The 25,881-nt window shown below is 40.1% G+C and overlaps 1 protein-coding gene and 1 long non-coding RNA gene across 29 annotated transcripts in view; one reads left to right on the forward strand and one right to left on the reverse strand.

Moving 5' to 3' along the window:
- The window catches only part of GPHN (gephyrin), a 325,345-nt gene extending 315,422 nt beyond the window's left edge, over window positions 1-9,923 (reverse strand). For 26 of the 28 annotated variants that reach the window (XM_068946267.1, XM_068946262.1, XM_068946258.1 and 23 more), the window contains exon 1: window positions 9,649-9,923. In XM_068946267.1, the coding sequence (XP_068802368.1) occupies window positions 9,649-9,712 (64 nt within the window). In that variant the 5' untranslated portion in view covers window positions 9,713-9,923. Of the gene's footprint in view, window positions 1-7,346; window positions 7,408-9,648 lie in introns of all 28 variants that reach the window. The other 2 variants (XM_068946266.1, XM_068946264.1) reach the window with 2 other exon arrangements.
- Window positions 9,924-10,093: 170 nt separating this feature from the next.
- The window catches only part of LOC104140233 (uncharacterized), a 42,773-nt gene continuing 26,985 nt past the window's right edge, over window positions 10,094-25,881 (forward strand). Inside the window, exon 1 of the long non-coding RNA XR_011141537.1 lies at window positions 10,094-10,367. This is a non-coding gene — a long non-coding RNA (uncharacterized lncRNA). The remainder of the gene's footprint in view (window positions 10,368-25,881) is intronic.

Consider the following 25,881-nt stretch of genomic DNA (forward strand, 5'->3'; position numbering starts at 1 on the left):
ACTCAGTAAAATATTTTGTCTTCTCATGATAATACCTAATTTTAAATTAATGTTTGCCTGATGTGACAATATTACTGGTAAATTATACTGAGAAATAAGTGTTGAATCACTCAGCTGCCCTCCTTCCTCTTTGCAGTTAAATGGTCAAGTTTCAAATTAAGATGCCACTTTCCACACTGATACTGAACGAGATAAAGCATGTGTAGCATGTTATCTGCATTTTATAAAAACCTTGAAAGCGGGCATCCTTCCTGAGAGTTCTATATATGGGAATATACAAACACTTCATTGAATCACCTTGAAATGGTACATTAGTTTTACATGCCTCGGTTTTTCATCTACTATTTGGGTCATCCATTTGATTAACTCATATTATTCAATTGTCAAAATAAATACAAGACAAATTTTGCAAGGGAAAATACTTCCACGCAGAATTCAACTTCTCTGCAATATACTTTTTCTTTGTTGTATTGTATAAGAATTCCAGGAACAAACATTAAGTACTCAAAAGCCCAAAATATACTAAAGTTCAAGATCCACATAAATTCTGCTTCTTTGCTCTACTTTATAATTGATACAATATAATTAGAATTAAAAAAAACCCGTATCTTTAAGAAACGAATATTTCTACAGTTGCAGCCTTAAATAAGTATACAGCACTTAACAGTCAATATATTACTATATTGGTCTACTAATATAATGTGTATGTTAAGTACATAATATTATATAACACATTACAAATATTAAAGATTGCTGTTTCTAGGTAACTAACTTGCATATGGAGAGAAATTGATAGTGAGTCGGTTGTTTAAGGTCTTGACATACATCAAAAACACTTTCCTGCTCAAAAACAGATTTTGTAACACACAGCTATTCACTACATCACTGAAGTCAGCCAGTGGAAGTTTTGCCATTTATCTCCTACTAACAGGAACAGGCAAAGCACTGCATTCCTTACAAAATACCATTTACCCACCTTGTAATGGTAGGATGGAGCCCTGTTTTGCAGAATTTTGCAAAATATACACAGAAGAATATTATTCTTAGTGCTTTATACTAATTTTTTTCCACTTGACAGTTAAGGCGTAAAATAAGCCTTGTTAAATTAGTAAGAAAACAAAAGTAGTAAACAAAACATGTCACACACACATCTCTTTTGCAGAATGAGATTTTTTTAAGAGAACTACCTAAGCCTGTTTTCCCAAGCAGTTTTTTATGCCATTGCTATTTCCTGTAAACTTCAATTTCCTATTCTCAATTGCTTTTATGATTAAATATTCTAAAGAGTTATGCTGCTCTTTTATTATATAAAAAATCCCAAATACAAAAGTTTGCTACCTTCTCATTTCCCACACTACTGTTTATTACTTTTCTATTTTCCAACACCTTTTTCAGATTCTGCTAAGCTTTCAAGAAAAATTCTGCCATATGCAAGACTGTACCTATATAAGACTCTTTCAATACAACAGGTAAAGAGCTGCATAACTGTATCTACATGTAGGAACAGAATGCAAATGATTTAATCCACACATCTAGAGCTAACAAGAACTAAAATTTGTTCTCATTTTTATTTACCATGTCCTCCAGTTACCTGGTATCAATAAATCACAGACAACAAAAACCATGCTTGCTCATCTAAAAAAATTAAAAGCTTTCAAAAAACCTTTCAGCAAAACTGTTTCAATCATTTGAATAAGAAAATATATTTTCCATACAGTCAAAATAATGTTTTTCAGCTTGAATGACAGAAAAAGCAAAGAGAAAATCTCCACTTTCACTTCACAACAAACTTTTGTTTGCTAAACAAGCTTTTAAAATATTTAAAATGTGTGTGTGAATCAGCTGATCCAAATCATGTTGCATTAAGTAGGAATGACAAAGATAAATGGAAAGAGGTAAATAGGCAGCAGATGAGCGGTGAAAAGGAAAATAACACTTGAAAAATACAGAGGAGAAGGGGACAAATAAAGATGGATAGAAAGTTCCTTTTGCAAACAGGACTATTTATTATTTCATATGGAAGAAATCTACACACATACAACCCTTTTCTCAAAAGAGGTATTTTCATTTTATAAGTACACAAGCAGATGTAGCAGAGTCTTATGCATACTGCAGGTCATTTCATGGAAAGTATAAAATATTAGCAAACGCTACTCTTAAACACTAGCAAAGTCACCGAACTTTATGAAAACTTACATTAGAACTAGATATTCTCACTTGCCTTTGTTCCCTTTAATCTATTTTGCTCCTTTTCTTCTCCCCTTCTCCAAGGATGGTTTGGTGGAACAAACAAGAATCATTATTGACACAGGTCAAAAGAGAAGTTGGCTTGCATGATCTCCTCTCTACAGGAACGTCAGCAGCTTCCAGACAGAAGTAAAAGTATGGATGGTAGCCAGCTTCCCCATGTCCTATGTGGGATATGTTGTTCTGCTGACTCCAAACTCCCAGGAGAGCACCTGTGGCACGTTAGGTGGCTGCCAGCAGCCAGATTGCCGGAATTGAGAGGTAACGGCCACATGTTCTAGAAGTGGCCGCATTCAGATGCCTACTTGTACACACACAGATGTGCTTCCAACTCACAGTACTCTAACAGGTGGTCACATCTGAGGCAAGTTTAAATCTACAGTAAGGAAGGGCATAACCTCTTAAGAAGGATTGGCAATGCCTTATCAGGTACAGCTAAACAAGATATGTTCATGAAGAAAAAACCTCTACTTACCAAACATCTAAACATTCAGTAAGGAACATTAGAAGCAAAGGACTTTTATCAGCATTTCATAAGTTTCAAGATAAATATTCTCAGATTTAAACATTTTTAAAATTCATTTCTGAGGTCATCTGAAGCAATGTTAGAAAGGTTATGGGTGAAATGCTAATATGATATAAAAACACCTTTCAGTAAAAGATGCAATACTCTTACTTGAAAAAAGGGGGAGGAAAAAAAAGGCTAAATCAACATTAAGGCTGAGAAATTCTGTACCTGTCTATCAGGCTTTTGTATGCCAGACACTCCGAAGTATGGACTGATGATCACATATTCTGCTATCACCCAGTTAGAGACCAGCATACCAACTCAAAGTTGTCCCAGAACTAAGTTAGTTCTCATGAAGGCCACACTTGAAGTTTTTCTGCTTTACTAAAAAGGGAATAAATATACACCTAGGAAAATAAATGAAAGCATAATGTTTTAGATAAGCTCTGCACTGCCCAATATGAACTACAGACATGTCTGGGTGAACATGGGAGCCTTTCAACTATGTATTTGGGCAAGTGAAATTCAAATCAAGAAACACTGACTAGACACGACCTCTCCACTCCTGTTCTAGAGGGATAACTAAAGCCTCAAACTAATGGAATTTGCCTACAAAAGTAGGTATCCATTATAAAATCTGTGTATAATAGGGAAATAACCTCTTGCTTTACATATTTTTAACTTTAGCGATTCCACTTCTTTCAGTCCAAAAAACCAGCATCATAGCAAGCAAAATAAACCATCAGTAAGAGTCTGATTTACCCATGAGACTCCAGTCACCTATTTTTTCCACACTGCACTTTAAAGAGGAAGAAAGTCCTGGATATATTTTTTGTTTTGTTTTTTAACTACATAAAAGGTAAAGGTCCTATTCACCACTATCAATTTATAAAAAGGATAATGGAAAATGGTATGGATCACAATGAATAAAGATAAATGTTCATCATCATAACCATATCAAAAATCAGACAGAAATGTTTTTGTGAAGACTTAGTGCTATAAATGGCAGAGAGGGACATCTCAGTCACTATGGATAAACTCAACATTATGACAAACTTACACTTCGGAAAGATGAAAATGAATGTTGCTCACAGTCTAGAACATTCTACGCTTACTGGAAGTACAATATTTCTGTATTTCTACAATTGACTTGCCTAAGCTTCTGGAAGAAAACTGAGGATCCTAGGAACAGGTCCTGACTTAAAACCATGTTTCAAACATGAGTGCCCCTGTAGTTTTTTAAAAGATTAGTTTTTGAGAGAGCAATTTAGATAACCAAGGTAATTTGAAAATAAATCTTCACAAATTTAAGGCCAGTCCTTACCCTACCACCCACACCTCTCTGAGAAAGTTTACCATCATTTCTAATGTATTTCCACACTGTGCATAACAGTAACACTGACAAAGTATCTTGTAAATGGCATGCTTTAAGTGAAGAGTCTTAGCAAAAAGTTGTGAAACTTACCCCATGTAGCAAAAGAGAGGCAAATGCATTTTTAGTCTGAGAATAAACAGCATACTTGTTTCTAAAATAGATTGATCAACCAATAATGACATCCTAAATATTTTATTACCTATGTTTTTTAAAGACAACTTTTACAAAACATTTACATCAGTGAACTTCAGATCTACTCAAATAATCTTGTTTGGAAGGAGTTCTCAAGTAGATAGAACTCCTGACTATCTGAGAAGAATGCTTGCTTCAAAGTAATAAATTCAGACATAATGTATATGTGTTTTGTTATCTTGATGGACTAAATGGGCTCAAGCACCTGAAGATGTTGATGTAATCTTTCACATTACAGTATTAAGAGCTCTGAGGTCAAACACGGTCTGAGTTTTTGCATTCAGAAATCTTTGTCTGCTTTGTTGCTTAGTCCCATAGCAGTAACTGTCATTCAAAAGGTTTCAATCTTTATTTAAGGGCAGAGGAAAAAAAGGAAGAATAAGGTACCTGGAAAATAAATCATTAGTGAAGGGTTGCATTTTGCCAAAACCTCTTACTCCTTTAAACTGTAAAAGACTTTCATGAGAGAAAAGCTGTTTCACTAACTTTCAAACAACACTAAAGATGATAAAACTATCCTGGAAAAGAAAATGAGTCTGACATTGTTTTTTGTAAAACAAATAAAAACAATACAAAAAGAGGAGCAAAGACAGAAAATGCTGTTTGTGTCTAGTGATGGCTCTTGCAGACTTACTTCAAGAGAAGACAAACACAGAATAAAGTTTTATTAGCCAGCCCAAGATGTGATAAATTGATATCAGGAATATGCCAAAAAAAACCTTGATTCTAACCATCCTCTGGTCACTGACACTTCAATGTAAAAAACCATGAAGTTTTAACCAGGTACACTAGATTTTTATTGAACAGAAAACAAGAAAAGAGGTGAAAAAGAGGAAAATGGGTCTGGAGAAGAAAAAGGACAAAAGAGAAAAGCCAGAACCAGTCCCGTTCCATTAGGCCAATGGAGATGCATTACCATTTAGGTCTCTCTGGATGGTTCTAGTTAAGTTTTTTCTCAAAATGAATGGGTCTAAGGATCATAGCAGCAAGAGTGGTGGTAAAGCTTGCTTCTTTAACTATTAACTGTTCTCAAAACTGATCTCAAGAGCTTAAATGCTGTTTGACAGAAGTCTCGAGGCCCACTTAACCCCTCACCTATAAGGAAAGGTCACAGATTACGACTTCTACCAGTGTCAACATCAGTGAAGGATGGTCTAATATTGATCCATCTCTGGGCACTGCACACATTATTTTCTTTCCTCTTCTAGCCAACTGCAGTATTATAAAACTTTGTACTTACTGATCCAGGTTCAATATCCTGACAGCAATGGTAACTGATTAACAAGCATCCTATGAGAGATTTCCCAAACATGAAAAGTTTGGGTGGGAAGGTAGGGAAGAAGAGGGAAAGGAGAAGAAATCCATATGAACATCCATATTTTACTAAGAATGCATTGCTGCAAAACACTGCAGAGAGAGAGCATGCATACGATGCAAACTTCAGCAGAAAATTAGACATTTTTCTTCATTTCTTCCCTTTTATCTATCCCATGATTATTATTTCTCTCTCTCTCTCTGTGTGTGTGTGTGTGTACACACACTTTTTTTTTTTTTAAAAAAGGAAGAGACCTGGAGTACTAAATGACCAAGCTTAGGCTACCGTCAGCCTAGCTACACTAGCTCATTCTCCATCAAAAAAATCTCCCAATGTTAGTATGCGGGTCCTTTTAAAGTGTATTTTACCATGGAGGTAACCTCAGGACAACATAACACTAAAGATTTATTATTAGTTCACGTGTCTGCACTAGATGTCAATGGTAGAAGAAAGAAAACTGAATTTTGGAACTTAAGTCAACAGTATCTTTAATCTGAACACTTCATTCAACACCAGGACTGAATGCAATATTTTCATGGTTGCATTCTTTTCACATGCTGTAAAATAGCTTGAAATGATTATGCACAGAGTCAATTTTCTATCCATGAACTAGTGAGTTTTTCTATTCGCATAAGACATAGTGCTCTAGTTTACAGTAAGTTTCACAGTTTATTCATCTGTTACTGCTTGTATTTCTTCATAGCTCAGTAAATAAGCTTAATGCTACAACTTGCTGTATAGAGACTCAGGAACAAACATGAACGACATCTGCAAGTCAGCAGATGCTGTATATTATAAAGTACTTTCCAGATTTGAGGAAGACAGTTCTTCCACTGTGAGACAATGTCCTAATTATGGACCCCATTCTTCTCATTGACTCTAAATTAAAAGACTTTTCCAGGTTGACTATAAGAGACGTTAATAAGTATCTTTAAAAAAAGAAAAGTGCTGCATTTTGCATAATTTTCCATTTAAACACAAATGTGATTTTGTTAAAACAGTAAACAAACTTATTTTTTCCGTTTTTGTAACCTGTTATATCTGTCTTAATTTGTCACAACTGAAGAAGTATCCATTCATTTTTATAATAGGGAACTGTGGCAATACACACAAAAATGCAAAGGTCTACTATGAGCAAAACCAATTACAATTAAGTTACTCAAAAAACGTACCTGAATGCAATGAAATCTAAGCTAGATGCTAGAAGCTAGAAGCACTATTCACTTCATATTACCAATATACTCTAAAGCCATCCTCACTCTTCAAAATGGGCAAAGCTAACAACTCTCCCAAATAATTTATTAATATGCTCATTAAAAAAAAGAACTTATAACTTACTTTAATTCCAAATTAATTAGAAGTTAATTCTACAGTAAATTTAAATTCTAACTACTGTAAAGTGCAATAACAGTATTTTCTAAACTGAGTATATTGAGTCTGATAAGAATATAAATGTATATGCCTGTGCTGACAAGCCCACATGTATAAATAAATAACAAAACAAACACATGGCTATGATCTTAATTACAAAAGATAAAGAGAAAATGTTATATTAATTATCTAATTTCTGACCACTGAACTAGTCTAAATGATTAAGTGAAAAAAAGAGTGCTTATACCAAACGTTCCTCTTCCCACACTTACTTTTTCATACATTAGCCAAGAAGCAATTATTAGTTCATTTTCATGAGAAAAATTCAGACGACTGACCTCTAAGTTTGCTGTCTTTCCACAGCTGGAAACACAAGAGAAACCCTAGGGAGTCAAAACCCTGAAAATGCAAATATTCTCTTTTAGGGGCTAAAGGAAAGGCCAGACAGAAAACGATGATGTTTGGCCAAAAATATTATTTTTAAGTAACATGTTTATATACAATTGATTTCATGCCTATGAACATACACTGGTTAGGCAAAAAGGGGCTACTGAAACTATTAGAAACCCAAGTGGCCCCTATCATAATGGAGGGGAAAAATTATTTGCATAACATTTCAGCTTGTAAATCAAAACAATGGCATTAAGGCAAAAAGAGCTAACATTGTCCTGCTGGCTCAAGTCTTCCATTTTTCCTTAAAAATAAACAGTTAAAAGTTTAAAAAAATAAAATTAGGCCACACACTCTTCTCAACAGAATTACAATTTATGATACAAAGGTGTAAGTGTTTAGTGTTCAAATAGGATTATAGTACAGAACATAAACCTTCATATTCTGAATGATTATCTGACTCCACTGTGGGAACTTAGCCTTTGTTTAAATGATTAAAGCGTCATATATATCTGGTTCTGCATTCTGGGAACACGTACAGGTAAATTTGCTTATCAACAGAGGGCAACAGAGGGTAATAACCCAAGATATACGGTTGTAAAAAAATATGCAAGGAGTCCTCCTCGCTTTAACTTTTATAATATGCAGTTGCATGCATGTCCTGGCTTTCAGGAGCAAAAGGTATAAACTCTTCCAAGTTGACTTTCACACCTTGTCAAACCTGCTCTGTCTTTATTAAGGATATGACTGCCTGACATTTGAAAGCTATGCTACGGATTTACATTTCTTTTACACCGTTGTTTTCTAGAGGTTTATCGTGACGATAATCTCGCAGTGAAACGCTCTGAAGAAAGGGCTGACCTCCTGTCCCAGCTGTAGCCTCCTCCCGCTCCCGGCGGCGGCCGGCGCCGGAGGTTCAGCACCAGGCAGCGGAACAGCGCACGCCGCGCCCGGGGGGCTTCCCGCGCCGCCGCGCGCTCGCGCTCCCTCCCCCGCGGCGCGGCCGAGCCGCCAGGGACGGGCGCGAGCTGCCACAACGCCGCGGATGCACGGGAGCGCAGGGAAAAACACGGACCGCTTCCAAAGAGATGAGGGTGACCTGGCTAGACATCACTGTGTTTAATAAATAACTTTCTGATTAACTCCATGCTCCCTCTCTGGTGAACGTATCCCCTTTCACTCTGAAGGCCTTCTGACTCCTCAATGTGCTCACAACGCTGCTTTCTGTTAAAATCAGTGTCTTCCCAGGCTCCTGACAAAAGCTGCTGAGCTTGACGTGCAAAGATTTCACTGGAGTCTCTCACCCTTCACCATAATCCCTATTTATGCCTCTTAAGCACTCGAATCCCTCGAGGCTTCATTTCTGGGCGTACCTCGCTTACGCCGGAGTGCCAATCTCCACGACACGTCGGAATAACCCCACAGCCTCCCAAAAGCCGAAGAAACCCCGAAGCCTGCAACGCACATACCGACTACGGCTCTAGGAACCATTCTTTGCAACAATCGCATGTCATGTGCCACGGGTTTATTAAAGGCTCATCCATGCGCTATGAGTGGCAGCATCATATATGTCCTCCCTCCCCAACAGAAACATACACACACGCATAAATCCCCTGTTGAAAGTAAAGGACAAGAGAGGGAGAGGAAGGAGTCATCCCAGAGGTGTCGCCGGTGCGCAGCGTGCCACGCTTAAAGGCATCCCCCGGGGCAGGGCGCTTCAGGCGGCCTCCCGCCGCCGCCCGGGGATGGCAGGCCCCGCTCCCGCCGGCCCGCAACCTGCGCCGGCCCTGGGCTTTCTTCCCAGACACCTTCGCACTCGCAGCTCCGCCACGTTTGCAGGGAGCCCCGTCTCCTACAGCAACCGACCCTCCGCCGCGCTTCTTCCCCGCCAGGCGGCTTACTCCCGGGCCAGTCCCCCGGGCTGCAGCGCCCAGCAGCCCGCTCGCTCGCCCGCCTGCGGCAGCGGCGCCCAACGCCGCCCGGCCCCGCGCACACGCTCCCCGCCGCGGCGCCGGCGGCCGGAGCGCCGCCCCCCGCTCCCGCCCCCGTCCCCGGCCCTGGGCCCGGCCGAGGCCTCGGCTCCGGCCGAGCGGCTGCTCCCTGCGCAGCAGCGGCGGCGGCAGCGGCGCCATAGGGGAGACGGCCGCCGGGGCAAGCTGCGGGGCGGCCCGAGGGCGCGCAGCGACCCGCGGCCGCCTCTCGCCTCGCCCCACCTCCCCCCCCAGCCCGGCTCCCGGCCGCGGCCGTTACCTGTGAGGACCCCGACGCGGATTTGGTGGTCGTGGTTCGTTAAAATCATCCCCTCCGACGCCATGTTTCCCAGCGCAGCACCGCACTGACAGGGAGGCGAGCGGGGGGAGGGGGCAGGAGCGCAAGAGCGGCGCGAGCGCGGGGGGGGGGGGGGGAGGAGGGGGGAGGGACAGGATAGGGTGGGGGCGGAGCTAGGAGGGGAGGGGCGGGACCAAGCCGCGAAGAAGAGGGGTGAGCACGGCGCCGCGCGCCGGGGAAGGCGGTTATAACGGCGCGGAGGGGGAGTGGGCGCGGCGCCGCGCGGCGGGCCGGCCGGCGGGCGGAGCAGCCAGCCAGCCAGCCAGTGAGCGCGAGACAAGCATGCTGCGCGCGGCCCAGGCAGCACCAATCTAGTGCCGAGAGCGCCGGGCCTGGCGCGAGCGGCGTATCGGCGGGCGCATGTGACGGTTGGAGCGTGTCCCAGGGAGCGGGGCGGGGACGGAGGGCCGGGCCGGAGCGCTGCGCTGCCCCCGCGACCGGCCTGCCCCGCTGGCCGCCGGGTCACTGGTAAAACAGCCCGTTTATCCGGGCCGGCTCGGGAACTGCCGCGCTCCTACAGCGCCGACAGCCCTGAGGGCCGCCGAGCCACCGCAGAGCCGTCCGCTGTCAGAGCCGGGGGGTCGGCTTGGCGTTTCGTCATGGAGCTTGTTTCCTAAAAGTGCAGCGGCGGCGTCGCGCCTGTGAGTTTATGCTCGTGACTGTCTTGAAAAGTTCAAAATGTTCAGTCGGCCCCTCCGTCCCTCGTAAGGTGGGCTTAAAAAGCCTGAGCTTTTCTTAGGGATCCCTGCTGGGAAGATAACGCTTCCACAACGGGGGCATTAGGGTCTTAATTCAAATGAAACACATGGAAGAAACGCAACGAGCGTGCAAAAGCGATTCTTCCCATTAACTGTTTTAAAAGGGCCAGTTCACCCAGCCTGCAGCAGTGCCGGCACTGTTCGTCCCTCATCACCCCCTGTCCCATCGCCCAGCCAACAGTCACGGCCGGCCTCCTGTGCTCCCCGCGCCCATGCGGTTTATCTGCCATTTACCTTCCCTTTGGCACCCTGCAGCACTCTCTTCTCGGGATGCAATTTCACCTTACGCCCCAGCAGGGGTACCTCTGGGCTGCTGGCAAAGAGTTAGCTCTGGTCCTTCCTGCCTCCAGTCCTGTGACTCACAACACTTGGTTAGGAGTGAGGCAGCCACAGGGGGAGTCAGCTCAGTTCTCAGATCCCACAGAAAATTAACCCACTAAAAAAAAACAACTTTTTTATCAGATCACCAGACTCACGTGATTCACCTTGTGAATCCTAGTCTCTCCAAATCTGTTTTCACCATCAGCTTAATATGGCATAAGTCTATACTGCCACTGAAGACCAGTACTTTTTTTATAGTGATATTTTTTATCTGGAGCAGCTCCTTCATCCAGATGATTGCATTGCCTTTCAAGCATTAGTGCCAGCTCTAGGGAGCAGGTAGCAAAGTATATTAAGAGGCGAGAAGAGGGCAGGATTTCCCCTTTCAGCAAAAGTGTAGATACAGGTTGGTGTACACCATTCATGAAACTGTAGGATCAATCACTCTTTCTAGATACTTTAAGTCTTTTCATGCAATTTGACCTCATAGCAAAGCTGCTTTTTGTCCCCAGAATCCAAAGCTTTGAAGTTTTTGTCTTCTGATTACACTGGGTTGACAGTTCAATTCTTCAGATCCCTGATAATGGAAAAAGATAGATAGCAAAGATTTTAACAAAGGATAGCACAAAATACAGAGAGATCCACAAGTCCTGAGTTTTCTAACAACTTTAAAGTCCCTAGGGCTCAGCAAGGTGTTTTTGCAGTCTTTCATGGCCCCTTCCCATCCTGTCCCATCCCATAAAATTTCATTTGATCTGAATTGGTCCTACAGTGTTGAGGTGATTTTAACTTTTTAACCTTTGCAGAAATACTGGTAGACAAAATATAAACCAGAAGAGTTTGCTCGGCCTAAATGAACTGAATTGTAGGTATATTGACATAGAGCTGTTATCCTACTACCCAAAAGGGTTGTACTAAAAAATAAAGACGTTGTATTTTTGTTAGGTTAGAACATGAAGATTGCTCGATGGAAATGTTTGGATTCGTAATGAAATGCAAGTTATATTATGATATTAATGGTGCAATAATTTATATTAATGGTATAACTGCAGTAATAATACTTACATACTGACTCATTAAGATGAGATTTACATTTAACCAGTAAGAAGTAGGCATCCTGCTGAATTAATAAATACGATTTAGAAATATTCAGAAAATGTGCATGTATATTAGATAAATCAAGGCATAACGTGTATGCTTAAAGGAACCATTCGTCGAAGCTTTCGCTATCACGATGCTTTCACCATTCTGTTTGACCAGGCTATATTCAGGGGACACAGAAGAACAGGTTGATGCCATGAAAGAAGACATCCGCTATCATCTTAATTCTAGCAAGTCAGAGATTTAAAACTTTTGTTACATAGCCTTTAAGATAAGGCGACGCTGTGTCTTTAGTGTGCTTTGCTGTGCTTTCTAGTATATGATCTGTATATGATATATGATCCAAAACTGTCTGGAAGCAAATATTCACTTTCCACAGATACATAGGCAGAGAGGTGTCTTCCACATTTAACAGTAGCATGATAAACTGCAAATGGTAATCCGTGGTCAAAGTTCAAGCCCTCTGACTCTCTTATTTTTACATTTTCAGATATTTCCTAGTGTGATCTCAATACTGTCTTGGAAACAGCAGATAGCAGACAGTGGATTATTCCCCTTTTGACTGTGTACTAACAAGCAATTATTGAAAGCATTTGTAATTTGCATAGACGTTAATGAACCATTCCAGGAGTTTCCTCTTTTGCATATAATTTTCTTAGCTGGATTACCAGTGCAAAAACAAAGGCCTGAAGAAATATCATATGTAATGGGGAAAGTCACACTAGTAGCACTTTGGTTGGTGTGGTGCATCAGCATATGATACCAGTATTTTTATATTGGCAGAGCAATTGTAGTGTGTGCAGCCATAGCGACTGAGAAATTGGGCTCCAGAGATCACTGGTTATGCAATGGTATAATACAACATATGTGGGTGGGTGTAAGCCTGAACCCAAAACAGCATGGTTACTGAAGATATACTGCATCACTAGTGTTCATGCTGCTGTTCCCTCATGGGTTCAGTCGCTAAGTGTTGCATATTCTGCTGTAGACAAAGCAAATAGATTTTTTTCTTTAACATATCTGAAATTATCTGAAATACAGGCAAGTAACTTGACATTTTGTAGCTTCCTGCAGAGGATTCTCACACCCTACATTAAAAACAGTACTGTTTATTCAGATCATCTCACAATGTCCTTGTGTAGCTTGTGGATTTGTTGCTCTTGTGGACGGTAAGGAGGAGGGGCAGAATTAAAATTTCACTGGCAACATTAGTTTTAGTAATTCCTGACTTGCAAGTGCCCACTAGTGGGATTTGTGTGGGGTTTTTTGTATAGAATATAGCAAAGGATTGTATGAATGTAATGAAATAATGTAAGTTTACAAATATTTTAAAAGATTGAGTCAGGGAGAAGTTCAATTCTATATAATGGGCTTTCTGCTTTAGTATAAAAGTCCTTGTAAACTACATTGTTAATATAATGGCAATCCATAATAGCTCAAGATAAGGTTGTAAACAGCATGACTTTCTGCAGTCAGGTTTTCATCAGAATAAGCAAACAGAGGAGAATGTCAACAAACCTATTACTTCAAGGAGCTATTCTAGAAAATATGGTCTCGGTCTATATCAGAGTTCATGTTGACTGTCCAGAGAACCACTAATTTTCCTCATCAAAGTCAAAACACAACCGATAGTCACATTTTGTCCTGCTCATGTCAGTTCTAAATTATAACTCAGCTGAGTAACCTGTCATGAAATAGCCAATACATTTTTACGTTACCTTGTGTGCCAGTTGGTAATTATCAATACCTGTCCATTAAGTAAGCACCGCCCTCTCACTAAGCTGTCTCGTCCAGCCATTTTATTCCATGAAGTCCACTGGCTGACATAGTAGACTTTCTCCTCTTATCATGAATGCTGTAGAGTGGCATATTTTAATGACTCATTTAGGTGAAATAGTTTGAGTGTACAAGAAGAAATGTTAAGTTACCTACAGAAATCTCAAAGAAAAAAGAGGAGAGCGTTTAATAAGACTAAGGGAAGATATCATTTTTTTCAGTTGATTACAGTGTGGCCAAGGATGATTTACAAACTCATTGAAAGTTATCAGAGCAAGACACGTAAAAATACTTTGAAAAGGTGTCCAGTTTCATTGGAAAATACATGTCCAAATCATTTCTATAATTTTGTTATCAGACAGATCTGGGATTTTTTTTGGAAATTTAATTTCTTAACTATATTATTTTTTATTTGGAATTGATTGGCTAGCTGGATCAGCAGTGGGACACAGTTATTCAACTGTATGCCATTGGTACAGATCCAGCTGAAGTCATGAAGTAACTGGCTTAATGAATCATTAATGAAATTCAGAACATTTTATCTCTATGCCACTGGTGCAAATCCAAGTAAGGTCAAGAGATTAGCTGGCTTAGTGATTCAGTAAGAGGAAACAGACTTCTACCTCCAGCTTATTGATGCCAGTCTACAAAAGGTCAGGAAACTGTAAGTTTTGAGATATTCGAATGCAAAGCTTTTCAATGCAGCCATTGGTTAAAGTCATTAGATGTGATCACTTTCAGATAATGCTTTAATAATCTATATTGATCTATAAATCTAAAAAAGTATAACATGAACCAGCCACTGATATAGCCACTGATATGACACTGTACAGACACTGATACATTACAATATTCATCAGTCTAAAGAAGGACGACACAAGAGGTAGTTTCTCTAAACAATCCCTTCCCTTCGATAAGCATCTGGGTGAAAAGACAGAGCACGCATCACACCTTAGTTGTGTTAGGCAAACAAACTATCTCGCTGCCCTACTGGCCTGTACTGTAGTCCATTCTTGCCACATCATCCTTGCCAGAGGCCTCCTGGGAAACCTTTCTCGGTTTACAGCTCTAATCTGGAGCAGTAACTCAGCTTCAGTGATAGCCTTAACCATTAGTGGGAGGGAAACTGTGTTTTGCTTAGGGTATGTTTACTGCATAACAGTGGTCACCCTTTGGTAGCCAAGAGACAGATGGTGCATGAAAAGGCAGAAGAACTTCTAGAACTACATTACCCTTTCACTGCACCCACATTTGCACGGTCAGAGCTGGCTGTTCAAGCAAGAGGCTCCCCATGTCTGTAAGATTATAAAATGAGAGAAGCTGTTAACTCTTCCTCTTGGCAACAAACTAGATCAGAACTTGGCTCGTTGATGCCTAATTGCAGTATGTACATTTTACAGCAATGACAGGTGGGTGGACAACTCCTAAAGAAATGTGGTCCTGACAGACATCCATGCATACAGCCTCTCCCCCACTGCCTCCTCCTACTCAGCTAGGTGTTGTGTTGTAACTTTCAAAATGGCACTCTGTGCACAAGGATACAAGCTCTTGTATAGTCTCAGAAACAACATCTGACAACATCTGAGCTTGTATGGCATAACTTTGGTGGCTCTGGGACAGTGAAAAACACGAGTCCTTCATTCCTCTCCAATCCAGTTCCCTTCAAGCCTTTTTCTTCTCTCATACTTTGCTCAAACTGTAAAAGCAGAAGTTCTTCCCCATCATCCTGCCCAGGAAAAGGGTATAGTAAAATGATATCTTCTAACTATTTAAGGCAAAAAGTAGATCTATCCAGTCTGTCTCTTCTTTATCTGGGATTTCAGGATGTTTTGCAGCTCAGTTGAAGAAATGGTTCCATATCTTTGGAAATGAACATTCCGTAGGTCCTTGTCCAAGGCCTGGGGGACAAGTGAATTTGTGCTGCATTGTACAGAGATACGTATTTCTGTCCAGAGTTTCCCAGAAAAAATTCAAGAAGTGCCAGGCAGAGAAGTTCCAACCTGAGATATGCCCTCAAGCTGGTACCAATGTTTTGAATCTGTCACTTAAGAGCAGCGGAGGTCCTGAAGATCCTGTGCAAAGGATTATCTTTCCATGTTATCCATCATCCATTGAGCTGATCTTCTTCAGCTATTTCTGCACCTACTCCAAGTCTATTTCTCTGTATCACCCTGAAGAATATACACAATACTTTGCTGTTGTTCTCCTCATCTGCCAGACAGGCCTTTCTGGAAGAACGTTACACAAGGGCTTGCACTATTGCAGAATGATTTGAAAATGGTGCCAGCCAAAGGTAAGCCTTAGGGACTTATGCAGAGAAAATGGGTAGCTTGACATTCCCCATCATCAATTTTTCTGGGTCACTGCAGTCCGTACTGACAACCCTCCAGCAAGCAGGCTGTCTAAGAGCAGAACCAAGAACTATGAGATATGTATGCAATACTGTTGCAGTTCAGTTGATTCACTACTAGTATGAATGCCTTAGAAAAATAAATGAATCTTTAGTGTGACTCCACATGAGTGGTGTTGACACATTCAATTGTCTGTGCTTCATTTGCTGCAAAACAGTAGCTATTTTAAAAAGCAGTTGATGAGTTTAGCATACACAAAGAGTAGATAGATTTAAAATATATCTTACTGGAATGTTCTATTTTTGAAATTTCACTTTGACAAAACTGCCTCATTAAGGACTTGGATATGAAAAGCAGGAAAATGCTTTTGGATCTCATGTGAACTAAATTCAGAATTCTGATGAGCTGAATCAGTTCTTTCCATACATTATTTCCCTTTATCTGTATTCCCCCTTGTTTCTGGGTAACAGATGAAGTAAAACTTTAAGAAATCTTGGTTTTGATTAATAAGCAAGACAGCTTCAAAATCGTTTTGAGTAAGGCAGAAAGAGGAAAGAGAAGGGAAGCCTCCTAGTTTTGAACCCACCAGTAAATTCTGAATTGGTATCTCAGAATAAATTAGCCACAAGCATATATCATGGCCAAAACTGAGAAAATGACAACTTACTTTTGCAGGAAACCTTCTTCTGTTAATTGTTCTGACTTAATAGAAACATTAAAAAAGCTAGAACACATCCTCCAAGAATGTGCCTATGAACTCCTGAGGAAGGAGAGGATCCTATATGGAGGAGTGCAGCTGCAAACTCCTGCCAGCTTGGCTGAAGGCAAATTCTCTAACATTCATTGAAGCATATTGTGTTTGAGCTCTGAACTAATTGCTTGTTGGTTTCAAAGAGTTCCTCAGCCCTCAGATTTATGCAACTATAACAACAAATAAAATTCAGGTAAAAAGCAGGCCGCAATGCTTTCTGCCAAAATATTTTTTTCTTAAGATCTATATAGTATATAAGATCCATATATAGTATAATTAAGATCTATATAATATACAAGAGCTCTCTCTCTATATATATAAAAGACCTATATATTTATTAAGATCTATCTATATGTCTAAAAAACTACTACTCTATGCTATCTTTGATGCCCGGTCAGTGATGCTGTGAGAAAGTTTAATCTTTACTCATTTTCTATGAGTTTACTTGGTCTTCTGCTCCTCAGAAATAAAATCAGTACCATATTTACTGTTTCTGCCTGTACATCTTTGCATTGTAGATCAGTAAATGAGGCTTATCACCTATGCACTTAAAAGATTACCAAATGACATGGCATTTTTATGAGCCAATTTATGAAGTCATATTAAATTCGTGAAGACAAAGAGGAATCCTGTATATTATTAGAGTTTAATATATTTTTGTTTTAGACAAGACCAAAATTTGTTGGATTCATTTTAATGGTAGCTTATTTAGTCTTGCTCCAGAACTCTTTTGTTACCTCAGTTTCATCTCAGATACTTCATGAACTCCCAATATAATCAGATTGTCAGTACAAAAAATCCACCCCTTCCACAGTTAATAAACGTTTAAGCAGAAGAACACATAGAAAAACAGACTTTCCAACAACAGACCTTCCTTTTTGTATTTTCATTTCCACAACATTCCTTAGTCCTGCTTAGTTTTAACTTCCATCTGTCCTTCTGTACTACCTTTTGAAAATGGTAATCCAACTGCTATTGCCATAGTACCCAAATATATCACAATGAATTTATTTATCCTGGCAGCTTCTGCAAGATAAGCTACTACTTTTGTTTTATAACAAGACGGGGAACAGAGCTACTCAGACTGTTAAAACTGACTTGCTGATGAATGCTGTGGTCTTGTGGTCATTTGATTGAGGACCTGATCACAGTCTCCTTGGCTCCTGCTGAAGCAGTGTATGGATGTACACTTGGGTCTCGCCTCAACAGAAAGTCAAATATGGAGAGGACATTCAACTGGGACCTGGAAATTCAAAAGTGTTCCAGAAGTCTAGTTAAATACTGGCCTGAAATCTGGGTTTAGATCCACACTTCTCAGAGTGCTAGAGAGCAAGCTATAGGCTATCCTGATAGGTTAAGGCTTTCAAGTTCCTCTTATTTACAGTTTTTATACTTTGAATAAATAATTAAATATTCTTAAGCTGGAGGGTGTATACTGAAGTGTGACTGACTGTTTGCACAGTGAAGGTACTCGCTTGGGAAAAGAGAGACCTAGGTTTAAAGGTCTTATTTTTACACTTCAATTACATAACTTGCAGTATAGATTATAAATTACATTTGCATATTTTCAAGGTACCCTTTCCTAGTCTGTATTTTCAAATTGCTTCCTGGAGAAGGCCAACCTTTCATTCACAAAGCACTTTGCTGCTGTAATGTAGGCACTATTAACATTTGAAGAAAGAACCGCAGTTGCCATGTCTGATGACAAACATTGTCTTTCCAGTTACTGAAAATTATGCCCTTTGTTAACATTAACCTAATCTGTGTTCAGAATGACTTTCCAAATAAAATTTCCTCCTGAACATATTCACCATGCATATATGTCCAGGAAGGAAAGGCTATTGCTGCGTGCAACTAATATCATCATCTGTAATATTTCTCTCCAATACAGGCAAATTTCTCAACTATCTCCGTTCCCCATGGTGACAAATCTGTTTGTAAAGTCACATGATGGGAAAAGTCATCGTGGTCCATATGATAAAGCAGGAGCTATATGTCAAAACTGCAGCTAGGAGTGATCCTACAAGTGTGTCTGAGCATCACTATGTGACACATGCCCTGGCTGTAAATGTCAGCCAGCTATACCTAACACGGGAGTGTTCACAGGGTGAAAGAAGGTTACTGCGTTACGTGTATATGAGATATAGGCCTAGCAGCTAGAAAGCATGAGAAAAGGTTCAGCTCTTTGAATCGTGTATTCACAGCATGAAAGTCATGCACATATGTGCAGCCATGCTGTTTTAAGGCATTCAGACTTGAGCTCAGGATGCTGACTTTGCAGAGATTCAGTATTGCAGTGCAGTGGTTCCCAGCATATCAGAAAAAGTACACTTAAAATAAAACAAGAAAAATAACCTCGTAGAAAACCAATGATCCAGACTATAATGTGGAAAGTATGCCGAAAGCATATTATCTTTTGGGTTGCACTTTTTCCACGGAATTTAGATTGTTCTCTATTATCGTATGATTTCATTAAAAAGGAGGTGATCTGTGAAAAAGCAAGTGTAATAATTAAGGATCATATGTTATTTAAGTATCTTCTGAATTTGTTTTTTCAAATCCATTAGCTAACTGGGCAGATAACGTCCTTGCTAAAAGGGAAGCAATTTGCAAAGGAAGAATATTAAGGATTTAGAACTTAAAAAGCTGAACTTGACACAAGTTCAGTAATTTTTTTGTTCTGATGTAGATAAGCTACTTGTAGTAAATATAATCGTCCCATTTGGCTTTTTAAGTAGCAAGAACACATCTATATTTGTAGCAGAGCTGTTATATCATAGCATGAGTTCTTCTAGGTAAAGTTGTATCAGTACTTTTTCAGGTGGTTATTCAAAATGTTACCTACTCAAGTATTTTCTTAAGTAGTTTTTCTGAAGAATAATACTGTTCAGATAATTGCAGCATATGAGTTAGGTAGAAACTCTCCTTGATGATAACTTGATCATTAAAGAATCCCAGTGCTGTGATATTCCTAAGCACGCCAATTTTGGTTGCTCGTTTACCTGCCCCTGAAATAGGCTTTTAAGTGTTCCACATCTGTCTTGTGCTTTAAGTAATCCTACATGTGACTATCACATTCCTGTATTTGCATTTACAGTCTAATCTTTATTTTAAACTTCTTTAATTATTGACTTTATGTTTTTCAAGTTATTTCTTTAATTGGCACCCTGAGTTATTTCCAGACAGCTGATCAAACCACTTGTACTCTGTAAAGGAAAGGTCATGTGGTTCTTTATTTGCTGAAATACAATCACAGTACAAACCCTTTGTGAAAGAGTTGATTGTTCCCAATCAATCTGTTCTGGTCTTTTGTGATGACAAAGATTGAGCTCTACTTAACTTACACTTGACTTGTAAATCTTGTAAGCCTTTTTTTTTTGTTGCTGACTGGATATACAAACCTAGCATCACTATAGGGAAGGGTAACCTCTGCTTTCAACATTGCTTCTGTGCTGTCAGCTGAGGCAAGATGGGCTAAAATAAGGGCATCTTCTGAGAAGCTTACATTTTGAAGGAACTACTTGAGCTGTCAGCTCTCTTGGACCAAGGGACCTTTATAAGGTCAAAGGCCAAAAGACACATGGCTAATCAGAGTTTGTCTTTCTCTACTTTCAGAAATATTCTATTTTAAATCTATAAATATAGTTAAAAGAGTGCAACTTCCTAGCATGCATGAGTGCACACTAGTAGAAAGGTGCTTATAGTAGTTTAATTTATTTGCATAAAAGAAAAGGAAGTAGTTATACTCTTAAAAGGACCTTAGTACCAGTGTACATGTGTCCATGCTAGGGGATGGATCTTTTTAACAATTTTAGTTTAAATATATGCACACACACATAAACTATACCCCTTGCCATAACAGTTTAACTGATACAAAAACATTGTGTAGATCCAGTCATGACAAGTATTGAAGCTCAGAATTATGTATACAGTAGCCCCTGAATGTAATTATAGGTGCACATAGTCACATGGTCTGGAATAAACATCTTGTATAGGTACAGTTTTTGTCATGCCTCCCTCTACAATACTTGTATTCACCTGTATCTTACCATTCCCTTGGGGTTAGTACCCCTAAGTTTTTGAGGCTGAATATTGTCCCATATTCAGGTATGGGTTCGCAACCATAACGTCATCTAGACAGCAACATACTGGTCTGACATATATCCAGTGGCTGCTGCTCATTTTATAAAAACTCTGGAGTGAGAAAACAAGTGTCTTGGCGACTTTATTCCATCGTTTTTCCAGTAACTCTTTAGAATAGAGGGCATTCAGACATTCTTGAAAAAGACTGAGACCAGTGTTTAAAATCTATAACTCAGCAGCCTATATATTCTTTTTACAAAATTCATAACTAGGAAAAATACTTATCTATGATTTCCATCCATTTTCTAGGCTATAGGCTAAACTGTTTACCTTCCTTCAGTAAAGCATGTTAACCAGTTACAGACCAGCAGTGACAAACTGGTATTGGATAATACCATTTCTCTTTTAGTCTACTGTTAACTGCTGTTAACTTTATTTCTGCTTATTCAAACATGTAATTTTTCCTCTGTATACCTCATAAGTAGACCATTCATTCCCCCTAAGGGCATCTTCCTGAATATATTATTACATTGTCCATCTGAAATCAAAGAAACAGCAGTTTCAGTATCAATTTTCATTTTGACTACACAATAATGTATTAGAACATTTACATACCATGGAAATAAAGCATTTGCTTATTTCTCAACAGTAGAAGGCTCAGTCTGTCTTACAGCTTGGGTTCTACCTTTACAAAGGTAGACACTTGCTCACATTCTATAGCAGTGTAATCTGCTTCTGCCAGGTATCTTCCTCTCTGACTGCAGTATTAGCATCCTGGCACTCATGAATCATGAACCTGAAGACTGTGCTGCCATTCAGAGGGACCTGGACAGGCTGGAGAGGTGGGCGGAGAGGAACCTCATGAAGTTCAACAAAGGCAAGTGCAAGGTCCTGCACCTAGGCAGGAATAATCCCATGCACCCCAGTACAGGCTGGGGGTTGACCTGTTGGAAAGTAGCTCTGCAGAGAGGGACCTGGGAGTGCTGGTGGACACCAAGTTAAACATGAGCCAGCAGTGTGCCCTTGTGGCCAAGAAGGCCAATGGTATCCTGGGGTGCATTAGGCAGAGTGTTGCCAGCAGGTCGAGGGAGGTGATCCTGCCCCTCTCCTCAGCCCTGGTGAAGTCTCCTGGTGGTGGAGTCTCCTTCGCTGGAGATATTCAAAACCCGTCTGGATGTGATCCTGGGCAATATGCTCTAGAGGTCCCTGCTTGAGCAGGGAGGTTGGACTAGATGATCTCCAGAGGTCCCTTCCAACCTAAACGATTCTGTGATTCTGTGATTCTGTAATCTAGCAGATTCATCTTGTAGAGCAAGGTTGCTCCTTCACTTTTTGCCATCTTGGTCATGGCCCCCCTTATTCCCTAAAACATCCCTACAAGGGCTCTACTGAATGGGTTCAAAATAATTTCCACATTGTTACAGATTTCAGATTGCCATCACAAAAATTTCTATACATTCCTGTTCACATAGCATTGTATGTTTTATGTTAATGGCTTACAACAGGAGACCTTGTAAGTCCTAGATTTGGATACCACAGACAAACCTGTCGTATTGAATTTGACAGCTATTTAGAAAGTGCTTCTTCGTCTAACTGAGCTTATAAAGTTTGTCGTAGCTAGCAAATAAACTTGTTCCAAGAGCAGCATATCCTTTTACTTTCATTGCTATTCTTAGACTACACTCAGATTTCAAGTGTTCTTCATTTCAAGGGTAACATTAACTCAAGCAGTAATCCAGATGTTTTTCTCTTAACTGTCATAAAAATAGTGTCTTAATTTTTAACAGCAGTTTCATGAACTATGAAATACTATTTTGAGGGCTCAAATGTCATTTTCATTTAGAACAGTGTCTCTACATATATATATGCATATCTAAAAACAATGTGTATGTGTATGTGTGTTTATGTGTTTGTATGTGTGTATACAGACACAGCTTTTTTCCTGCATATTCCGGAATGGTTTATATTCGTTACTGCTAATTGTATGAATAGTAAGCCTGAGGAATAAGAAACTATGGTCAAATTTTCCACTAACCGTTATTACTTTTGATGCAAGCTGATCATCTGAGGACAAAAATGACTTTAAGAGATGCTGAGCATCTACCCATTAAACGCATCAATGAGTCTTTGGCTTTGAGGCTGCTAGTAGCAATAGACATATTTAGAAACTGTGAGTCGCCCAAAGTCACATAATATTTTAAAGCAGGAAACAGGATAAGCATTCTGATCTTCTGATGTTCAATATCTGTTTTTTGTTTCAGTCATTTACACAGTGCTGTTCATTTTAGTTGAACAGACGTTCCCTAGCTACATTTAGTACAGAATTTTCCACAATTCTTTATTAGAGATGTATTTATTTCGCTTTGTAGATTGGTCCAGTAGTGAGTTTTCAGGGAACCAATGGGAAAACTTTCTGCAGATGCACTGGAATCTCATCCTTTCCACCCATCTTTTCCAGCAGTAAGTAAAGCAAGTTGACCTATAGTTTTGCACACAGTATTTAAACATAGTCATATTTATATTGCTTAGGGTCCCGCCTCACTATTTGAAATTACGCTTTTCTTAAATGTGACTGGAGTGTAGTTCTTGCTTGTACTTTGTTTTGGAAGATATTGTTTATTATTCATTTTCTGTGGATGTATTTCAGGGAATATTTTCAAATGCCTGGAACTCCTTTTCTATCTCCAGTGGTAAGGCAGGAGGATAATTTAAGGAGCTGCTAAGTACAGAAAAAGATCTGTTTAGTAGATGAGACCTTTGAATGTTTTTCAGTGTAGCTTTGTAGAAGGTATTATTGCTGTTGCTGTTACAGAGCTAGGAACAAGGGAGATGGTCTTTCAAGTATATAAAAAAAAGATATTTCCTCAGTTTTACAAATAAGATTCTTAGAGACAGATGTGCAGGCAAACCTCTAAAATATGCTCCGTATATTGATATGAAGTGTAATTAATTAATGGTAGAGTTCAAGAAAAGTTTTACAAGCTGTTGTGTTATCTGACACAGCAGAGTCTGCTGAGGGCAAATGCTACATGGCTTCTTGAGTTGCAGCCATTGTAAGCTTTGGAGATATTGATAGTTTTTTGCCATCAACATATGTTAAATTTATGCCATGCTGTTCTTGGTTGTGGAAGATGTTTTTGCAATGACAGGTTGAAATTTGGAACAGTTTGGAAGTACTTTTGAGGCCTTCATTGCCTAGGGTTTTTAGGGAAGCTCTAAGTCTTTGGTAGATATTGTCAGTGATTCTGTTGCATGGTGTGGAACAGAGCGTATTCCCTCAGGGTGTGTGGCAGTACTGCAGTCAAGCTGCCTGGTTACACCAATAACTCAGTCATAGTTGAGAGTATTTAAAGTAACATCCACTTTTTCTTGTCTAATAAGTTTCAGTCACTTCCATTTGAGTGTATGGCTAAAGTGGACCATCTTGCTATTTTCACCTTTCACAGTTGTATTAACGCATCCCCTCTCTTGAGTTGGCTCTAGCAACTCTGCATCCACAGGGAGAATCACAGACACCAAACTGCACCAATGGAATACTAATATTTTTCTTTTGGTGGTTCAATATTCTTTTATATCCCTGAGTTGCTCTAGTTCATGACTGCATTCATTAGGGAGTGGGAGGAGAGAAAGAAAAAGGTGGGCGCGGGGAGGAAGAAGAGGTGTATCCCCTTCATTGGCAGTGTAATATGAAATTTTATCCCTAATTAGAGCTTGTGACAGCAGAGTTATTTTTCAGCTCAAGACCCTGAGTGAATTATTGCTGTAATGTGAAACTGCACTGTCGCTGTGTCCTCCCAAGCATGCAGCTCCTATGACCCTTTCTGTTTTAATCCCTTGCTTTCCTAAGGCCCCACTTTTCCTTTGTTGTGGGTTCTCTAATCTACTTTTATTATGGTTCCAAGCTCTTAACTTCCTTTTGGCTCCACAGACCCTTTAAGTGGAGGATCTTGGCAAGTCCTTGGCCTCTTTCTTTACTTTCCCTTAGTTCAAATCCTAAAATGAGATTCTTTACACCTTTGAGCAGAGTAGTCACCATCTGCCTCCCTAAATCAGCAGGGCGCCTGTCAGTGAACTGGAAAACTACTCTGCTCTTCTGCGTCTTAGAATCACAGAATCACAAACTAGTTGAGGTTGGAAGATCATCTCTGGAGATCATCTAGTCCAACTGCCCTGCTCAGGCAGGGTCAGCTAAGCAAGTTGCTCAGGATTGTGTACATTTGGGTTTTGAGTATCCACAAGGATGGAGACTCCACAGCCTCTCTGGGAAACCTGCTGTAGTGTATGATTACTCTCACAACAAAAAAACCCTTTTTTCTTATGTTTAAGTGGAATTTCATGTGTTTCAGTTTGTGTCCGTTGCCTCTTGTGCCGACTGTCTTGTCACTGGGTGTAGCCCCATCTTCTTTACATCACCACATCAGATACTTGTACAGATTCACAGAATCACAGAATGGCTGAGGTTGGAAGGGACCTCTGGAGATCATCTAGTCCAAGCCCCCTGCTCAGGCAGGTCACCTAGATCACATTGCCCAGGATTGTGTCCAGATGGCTTTTGAATATCTCCAAGGATGGAGACTGTACAACCTCTCTGGGCAACTTGTTCTAGTGCTCACTCACCCTCACAGGAAAGAAGTTTTCGGTCATGTTCAGACAGAACTGCCTGTGTTTCAGTTTTTGCCCATTGCCTCTTGTCCTGTCACTGAGCACCACTGGAAATAGTCTGGCCCCATCCTCTTGACACCCTCCCTTTAGATATTTGTATACATTGATAACATCCCCCCTCAGTCTTCTCTTTTCCAGGCTGAACAGTCCCAGTCATGTGCTAGCAACACTTTTCCTAATACAGCCTGGGGCTGTTGACCACCTCTGCCACAGGGCAGTTGGCCCCCAGCATGTACTGGTGCAAGGAGTTGAGATAAATATAAATCATTTGCAGATGATGCAAAACTGGGAGGAGTGACTGATACACCAGATGGTTGTGCCACCATTCAGTGGGACCTCAACAGGCTGGAGA

The sequence above is a fragment of the Struthio camelus genome, chromosome 5, assembly GCF_040807025.1.
Source record: "Struthio camelus isolate bStrCam1 chromosome 5, bStrCam1.hap1, whole genome shotgun sequence".
Lineage (NCBI taxonomy): Eukaryota > Metazoa > Chordata > Aves > Struthioniformes > Struthionidae > Struthio > Struthio camelus.